At 36.3% G+C, this 8,695-nt stretch overlaps 1 protein-coding gene across 2 annotated transcripts; it reads left to right on the top strand.

Annotated features, from left to right (window-relative positions):
* Nucleotides 1-281: 281 nt before the first annotated feature.
* On the top strand, nt 282-3,166 carry LOC113722652 (glycosyltransferase family 92 protein RCOM_0530710). Of its 2 annotated transcripts, XM_072048333.1 has the most exons (3): nt 282-413; nt 674-906; nt 1,212-3,166. In XM_072048333.1, the coding sequence occupies exons 2-3, from the start codon at nt 747-749 to the stop codon at nt 2,768-2,770; spliced, it is 1,719 nt and encodes a 572-aa protein (XP_071904434.1). In that variant the 5' UTR covers nt 282-413; nt 674-746; the 3' UTR covers nt 2,771-3,166. The 2 variants fall into 2 exon arrangements, with proteins under 2 accessions (XP_071904434.1, XP_027101724.2); XM_027245923.2 differs by having other exon boundaries at nt 353-906.
* The last annotated feature ends 5,529 nt before the right edge of the window (nt 3,167-8,695 follow it).

Below are 8,695 nucleotides of genomic sequence, written 5' to 3'. Positions count from 1 at the left end.
AAAAAATTTAATCTTGTGATTTTTTTTATATAATTTACTTGATTTATTAAAGTCCTGTGAGTGATGTTTCCAAAATACTCCAATTTAGTTAATCAATTAGGAGCCAGATCATTTTTAGGTGGTGGCACCGCCATAGACATCCTTAATTAGAATTGATTAGAATTGATAAGTTCATGTATCAAATTGATTAGAAATAAAAGTTAGAGACTAATCAACAGTAGTGAAATAATTTAGGGACAAAATTAGTCATTTTCCCATACAATTATAATGTATATGTGTCAATTTACTAAAATAGGTGTCGTTGAAGCCGTCTGCTTCTCACATTTAATATTTTTTGTTTTTTCAATTAGTTCAAGTAGCAGCCTCCCCCTGTTGCTGTTGATGTTCTAACTTCTATCTATCGATTTGTTCCGGTATTCTCTCTAAACCTTTATTTCAACAAGCTTTCCTTAGAGCTTTCAAGTACTATATAGGAAGAAGTCTTAATTACTCAAACCACTACTATCTTTCTTCTGCTGCTGAATAGAGCCACCCACTCAAAAGTTATCTCCAAAATTGTCAGGGGATTTCGAATCTTCTGCTGCTTACAAGTTACAACCCCCCCTACTTATACTTGTTCTTCTGGGTCATTAATATCTGTTGTGGAATAACAAGAAAAAACTGACACTTCTAGGAAGCAAATTAAATCTGCCGGGTTCCGGTGATGCCGGTGATGGTTTCTCAGTGATCACGTACTCCTCATCAGGATGGTGGCCGCGACGGCTTTGGTGGGCGGCCTGAGTTCTTTGAAAGATCGCAAGAAACATTCTTGTCTCTGGTTACCCAGGAATACCTTCTTCTTCTTCACTCTCGTCCTGGTTTTTCTTTCCGGCTTCACTTTCTTCCACTTCTTCTCCTTGAAAAGAGGTACTGGTAACTAGTATATTCAGGAAGAAAAAATCTAGTCAAGAAATCAGTTTAACTGCTGAATTTTAGCTTAGTTTCGCTAAATCCCAAGAAAGAGTTTAATAGCTGAATTTGCTAATACGTTTCTTTTTTTGGATTTTGTTGGGTTTGAATTTTGATATATTATTGATTTCTGTTGGATTAAAAAAAATTCCCATGCCATCCAATACTATTCTCTTGTGGGAAGTGAAATTGAAGTGTCGATGAATGACTTCTATAATTGAACTAAAACTTATGATTAATTGATTGATCGTGTGATTATGTAGATGAGTACTTTCGTCCAAAGCTCAAGTCCACGTTGCATATTTTCCCGATGCAAGCTGTTTCCGGCGAATCATCGCCGGCGACTCCGGCCATCACAATTCAAGAGACGGTAGCTCTTCCTGACCAGGTTCTGGTGTTCCTAAAGTACCCTCCGTCAACTCCGTTATTTACCAAAGATGACATCAGATGTTTATACTTGTCCTCGCCCAACTCAACCAATAATCATCATCATCATGATCAGCTTGAGCTCTTCCCAGAATCAGTGGAGGACGAACACCTGGATCGGCAGATCGTACGGTGCCCACATGTGCCACGTGGCTTGGTGGTTTCTGTTTCCTTCAAGGCCAAGGGCAACTTCCCAATCGGGCCCATATATCGGTGGGACTCATTGGCCTATGAGGCGATGATCGACCATGACAACACCACGGTGGTTTTTGTCAAAGGTTTTAACCTACGGTCGGGACGGGTCTATGACCCTTCCAAATTCAAGTGCGTCTACGGTTGGGATTTGTCGAGACCCAAGTCAACGTTGTTATCCGACGCCGTTTCAGTAGCTCAGGAAATTGTGCGTTGCAAGACGCCTAGGAGCATCTTGACTGGGTCACACAAGAATTGGCATGGGAATGTTTCAATCAAGGTTTCGGTTAGGCTAGTTGGTAGGAGGAAGATGTTGAATTCAATTGCAAGGCCCGAAACCCGTTTGAAGCCCGGCCCAAAAGTCGAGAAACGGCACCAAATGTGCATTTGCACCATGCTAAGAAATCAAGCACGCTTTCTACGGGAATGGGTGATGTATCACGCTCACATTGGCGTGGAACAGTGGTTTATTTACGATAACAACAGTGTTGATGACGTTAAGGACGTAATCCAATCATTAATTGATGATAGTTACAATGTTTCGCGACATGTGTGGCCGTGGATCAAGTCCCAGGAAGCTGGATTTGCTCACTGTGCTTTGCGGGCTAGGGATTCGTGTGAATGGGTTGGATTCATCGACGTTGACGAATTCTTTCACTTGCCATCGGGCTTGTCACTCCATGATGTTCTCAAGAACCAGTCCAAGTCAAAAGAGATCGTAGAGCTACGGGCCTCGTGTCACAACTTTGGCCCGTCGGGCCTTCGCAAGGTCCCCATGGAAGGGGTAACCGTAGGGTACACTTGTCGAATGAAGTCCCCGGAGAGGCACAAGAGCATAGTGAAACCTGAAGCACTGAATGATACATTGATCAATATGGTGCACCATTTTCACTTGAAGGCTGGTTTGAGGCCAGCCAATTTGGGCAAGAACATGCTAGTCATCAACCACTATAAGTACCAAGTGTGGGAAGTGTTCAAGCAGAAATTCGACATGAGGGTGGCTACATATGTCTCTGATTGGAAACAAAAGCGAAATGGACGGTCCAAAGATCGAACACCTGGTTTAGGGACCAGTACTGTTGAACCACCAGATTGGACGAGCAGGTTTTGTCAGGTCAAGGACACTGGCTTGCGGGATCGTATAATCGATACGTTTGCTGAAACAAGGACCGGCATGTTGCCGTGGCAAAAGAATATTAGCTGAGCCGGAAAAATCAATAACAGTTGCAGGTGGAGCTGGAGGAAGTGAACTGTGCATGAGGAACGGAATCCAATCAGTAAAACCAAGAAGGTAACTCAGTGGTCACGAGGAGGGCCTTCTTGGATTGTAGGGATCGTAGGTAAGATTCAAATTACACTTACAAAGAAAAAAATTTAAAAATAGTGTTAAAATATTTCTTTGAATTGTATGCCTACTAGTTTCTAATACAAAAAGCCTCTTTAGACTCTTCCTTTCTTGTAAATTAGGATAGAATAGGTTATACAATTGTTATCGTTACCGAATAAAAACAAAAAAACCAAGAAGGTACCAAGTGTTTTGTTAATAGTAAACTCACTGTATATTGATGCAAGAAAAAGAAAGAACTCTACATATTGGCTAGCTTTTTGTTCCTCCATTTTATTTTTCTTCCTGTAATAAATTGTTAGGGGTATAGAGTACTGGCCTCATTTTTTTTTGTACTTATGTGACATTTTAACTGTTAGAATACAAATTAATTGCAGGAGTTTGCCCATTGTTTATTTTGTCAATTAGTCACTTTGCAAATATTGCCATCATCTGGTTTTTGCGCATGATTTGTCCGTCAAGCTGCTTTTTGAGCCACCGGCTTTGTATTATTATTATTATTATATATAATATCAATCTAATGGGGCTTAGTCGGCCGCTGATGGTGACCATGTTCTAAATTCTAATGCATTTGTTATCAGTTGACTTTGCTTCCACCCTTCACTATTTGGAGTTTAGACTTGTCTGACTTGTTCTAATTGTTCATTAGTCACTAATGCAAGTTTATTTGTAAGTTTTCCAGCTAACCTGCTGTCTAATTTTTCTCTTGAAAAGAGTATTTGCCTTTCAATTCGTTGAGATGCATAATAGCTTGTTTGCCATCACAAGCTATTCATGGTTTTTTTTTAAAATTGCCCTCCCAATCCCCAACTATCAGGCACTCAATTTGAATCTTGAATTTAATAGCGGAAAAGACTCTAAAAACAAGCTATTCATGCTGACAAGTACCAAGCTATAGCAAGATTGACTTTTGAGGTAAATTTTCAAGTGCTTGTTAACATGGTTGATGTTTTGAAGGACGGATTATCATTAATTTTAAAAAACACAAAGAAACACAAATTAAATGAATATTTAGTACGTAGATTTAAGGTCTCAACAAACATTTACAATTTTTTGGAGTGATGTATGTACTCTACAAGAAAGCTACACATGAAAACTGTGCACTTGATCTTAAGTATAAAAGTAGTTGTTGAACCTTAAATCCTAAAACCCAAAAAAGCGAAAGAAAAGAGACAAAAACGAACAGAGAAAGCAAAGGCTTTTTTCTTTCTTTTTTCCAAAGGAAAAAGTGAAGGCTGTCGAGTAGGAGAGATAAGAGGGAGAGTAATCGTAACTGCCTATTTGATTCATGTAAGTTATGCCACAATGATGCTTAATTTGGAAATGGTCAAACGATCAATCATGCATTAGCTACGAAGTCCATCTTTAAGCGATCTATATGATTGCACCCACAATCTGCACGAATGGACGAGACACTGGAGATGACAACAAAGGGGAGGTAGGACCAAATCTGCCCTCTATTCTAAACTCACGCTCATGTAACTATTGACAAAAATGCCCTTATCTTTCAAATTTGTTTGATGATTATTAATTATATAGTTTCAACTTTCAAGACAAGTATACTTACAGAGCAAAAAAAAAAAAGGAAGAACAAGCGTTAACATGTAAAAGGCAACAATTTTAAACATTTTACTAGTGCTTAAGAATATTCAATTTTAATTTAGCAATTCAGATTTTTCACTTTCGAATAAGCATGTAAATTGTAAATAGCAATATCTAGATATTTTAATTCCATAAATTTAAAATCCAATTAAGCAATTTTCAAGGTGAAATATGCAATCATATTGACTTCTTCATGCTAATATGTGCCATTTGATTTTATCAAAATCAATCTAAAAAGAATTCAACAAAATAAATATAGTACTCCATAAAAGGAATAGGGAAAAAATTTAAAAAACTATAAAGAATTATAAATTCTAGAATTAAATAAACAAGAAAATGAATTTCTATATAGCACTAACATAATGATTAGGGTGTGGATTTTTTGTCTTTAAGAAAGATATTATCGTTTAAATACTGTAAAAGTTTTCATTAGACATATAAAAGATAAAAATTTTAGTGTATAAAAATTGTACAGGGTGTGATTTAACCTCTCCCAAAAAGAAATAGGGAGTAGCACCACGAAATTGTCTATCCACATGAAGCTTATTAACCCATTAGTATAAGAAAATTGATTGTGCAAATCTAGAGGTAGTTGGCTGTGATTTGGTGGTGATACAACATCTTAAGCCTTACATCTTAAGTCATTTGAGGGGTGAAAAAAGTTCGTTCGGGATAAACAAATAGGAGAGGAGAGGAGAGGAGAGGAGAGGTATCAGATTTACATGCAAGAAAAAATTATGAGGATAGATTGTTGGAGAAAGTGAAAGACAAGTAACAAAAGCAAAGGCGGAGAAATAAAAGCATCTACTACTTGACAAGACACTCAAAGGAGAAGGCACAAACTTCACAAAAGGTAATGACTTCGTGTTTGCATAGAGCAAATTTGCGGTACCCGACGTATTGTCTCACAACCATCACAACCATAGAGCAAATAGCCTTAGGCTGGTGGCCACCACTAAGCCTTTAAGGCTTTGGTGAGGTGGAATCCTTATCTCCCATCAATTTGTCACATTTGTAATTCTTCAAAAAATTCATCCGGGTGCACCAGAAAAATTCAGACGGGTGCGTGGTGCATCCGTTTGATCCGGTGGTGGTTCTGTCCCCATCGATCCCCCATAGGTCCAGTTGGATCTTCCCGTAGTTAGATCAGGATAGAGTAGGAGTAGCAGTAGGGATTACGATTGATAAAAAAAAAAAAAAAAGACGTATTGTCTCACAGTTCTTTCAATTTTATTGTGCCACCCCTTTTGCAGCTTTGCTTCCTCTCTTTTGTCGTGTACATTTTGCATCAGAACTGACCTTAAAAGGATTTGAGTTTTCTAAAAGAAAATTTAACGCATGAAGATTGCTAAATAGAATTCAAAGGTAGACACTTGATTGTTTTCTTTTTTACCTCCCAATCCTCTCCACATCTTTCTTACCCCAAACTATCAGATTTAGGATTTAAATCCTGAATCTAGTAGTAAGGAGAACCACTTGAGTTAATTTTGTCTAGCAGAAAATTAGACAAAGTTTGAGGTAAAATTCAATGTTGCCCGAATTTGTTTTGTTGGATGTTAATAATCCTCATTTTCATTTTCTTTTCCTAATGTCGTAGCTAATTAATCTAGTCCTCTTGGGACCAAGAAATTTTATGTAAGTTCGGAGTAACTATTAGGCATGTTTAATATTTGTCTAGGATAAACAAAAAAGTTTCACAAGAATATATAAAAATCTCACTTACTAATTCACATGTTAAGTGGAGCCCAATTGACATATTAAATGAAATCAAGTGAGACCTTTATATGTCTACATGAAATTTTGTAGTTGGTTTGGAAACAACTGCTTAGTAGTTGATTCGAACTAATATAAAATTTTTCCTTTCGACCATTGAAATTTTGTTATCCTTAGAGAATTCAAATGGAAATAAATCTAATTTCTTGTTATTTCGTGGAATTGTCTAAATGACATCGGAAGAATTGTGCAAGGTTGGTTCTTCAGGGATCATTGAGGAAACAAAACACTACACTTATTGGCGGATCTTCATCAAAACTTCCCTCGAAAGGAAATACAAGTGCATGAAAGTATGCCATCTAGCTTTTTTTAAAATTCTTTTTATCAGCGGAGGAGTGGAACTTAAGAATTGAAGAAAAAGAAGGGGGATTTCAATTGAGAATTCTAATTTTTAGCGTCTCAATCTCTATTATATTAATGGATTGCTAGAAAATATCTAGCACGATTTGATTTATATGATAAAAATCCGCACTAATGACCTCAACCTCAACTGTAATCACTAGACCAATGCTTTCTCGACAAGTAGTCATCTACCTATTTCATTACAAGTTAATTAAATTATAGTTTGTTTAGAACTAAGTATGGATTAAAGAGAGAAAGAGAGAGAACAGTGTATGGATTTATTCCAATTGAACACGATCTTAATTTGGATACGTAAAACACGCCTAAAATGAATTTAGCCATAAGAACTACAAAATCCTTTCTAAGAGTGCTATTCACGCATAAATGATTAATTTGCTGTATTTTCTATCATCTAATAATTGCATTGAATTACAAAATCAGTTAAAATGGAATCACCAATAAAAAATACAAAATCATTTGAACTAAATTATGCTTTCCTAGAACAAATTATAAGTGAATTCTTACTTACTCGAACTTTGTAAGGTTTGATCTTGTCAAGGGTGCGTAAGCAGCCTGAGCATATTACCTAGGTGCAATCCCAAAAATAAGCATTATACAAAGTTTCTCTTTTCTTATTTACTTAATTGAATTCTAAAAGTGTCATCGATAGAAGTCAATTAGAATCAAGAGCGTTTCTCTTAATTTATTAAGAATGTAATTATTAGATTCAACATCTAGATTGGGTCCAACTCTTAATAATAAAAATTCGTATGACTAAATCTTATAAATGAAATCAATTAAATAGTAATTTAATCTATTTATTCTGCAAAGTCAGAATTTTTGCCAAGAGTAGTTTTTTATTTTATTTTATTTCAGGGCAAGTGTAAAAGTAGTTAACGTTGTACTATGCCAAAAAATTTTTGACTACCTTAATAAAAAAAGAGACTTGTAGTTTTGATCCTCAATATTTGGCTTGTATGCCAAATTGGTATCCAATGGTTCTGCCAAAATAAATCTAATCATCAAAGTTTATAATTTTAGGTATATTCGAGACAATTAACGGAAATAGATCAATGACTAACGGTCAATATCAAATTGTCATTAGTCAACAATTTTGACTTTGCATTTTTGGTCCCTAATGTTTTGATTTTGAATCATTATATTTTGGGTAAAATACACGGAACCCCCCTATGGTTTCGCGAAAAGACACGGAACCCCCCTATCGTTTAAAAACATACACATAAACGCCCTAAACTTCATAACTAAAGTGGAAATAGACCTATAACCGACTGAGCGAACTACTGATGATGGGTCTGCGAGGGTCTTTTGAAAAGATCGTGAGTTTCATTCCCAAGCTACCCTTCAATTACTATATAGAAGGCGCTACATATTAGGGGAGAATAGATTTGAAGCTATCAAAGAGTGAAAGGAAAAAGGGAGAAGATCTACTTCTGAATATATCGAAGTCGTCATGTCCACTTCAGCAAATTTTGGAGGAGGTTTGACAGATCTAAGGTATGCATGGTCTCGGTGCTTCTGCAAGAAAAGAGCAAAAATCAAGATCGTGGAGTCCAACAAACCCTCAAAAGGTAGGCTGTATTACATTTGTGAAGATCAATCCTGCTCCTTTTGGGCATGGTGCAATCCTCTAAGAAGGGATGGAATGGGCAATGAATGTACTAGTAAAAGTCCAGAAACAAGATTAGACGAAAGTTCTGGATTCTCTCCAAGAGTGAACAGTAATGAAGGTGTGCTGGCTGTGAACAATGGTGACATTTTGTTGGGGCTACATGCAAAGTTGAGCACGGTTGAAGGCACTGTGGGGTTGTTGAAAGTGATAATGATTTTGTCTCTTATTATTTGTTGTTTATCTCTAGTTATTGCTGCTTATAGAAAATAGTAGTTTGGTTAGTGGCAGTATAATGATGTACCAAATAATGTAATAATTTTAGTTTATGAAAAAATTCCAAATTTTGTCATGATTTGTATTCCTGTCTGAAAGAAAGATAATAACCATACAACCTATTTACTCATGAACCAACTGTAATTTGGATAGTCATAATATGA

This window comes from Coffea arabica, chromosome 5e, assembly GCF_036785885.1.
Source record: "Coffea arabica cultivar ET-39 chromosome 5e, Coffea Arabica ET-39 HiFi, whole genome shotgun sequence".
NCBI lineage: Eukaryota > Viridiplantae > Streptophyta > Magnoliopsida > Gentianales > Rubiaceae > Coffea > Coffea arabica.
Note: the sequence above shows the minus strand (reverse complement) of the source record. Positions and strands in the feature narration are given on the sequence as shown.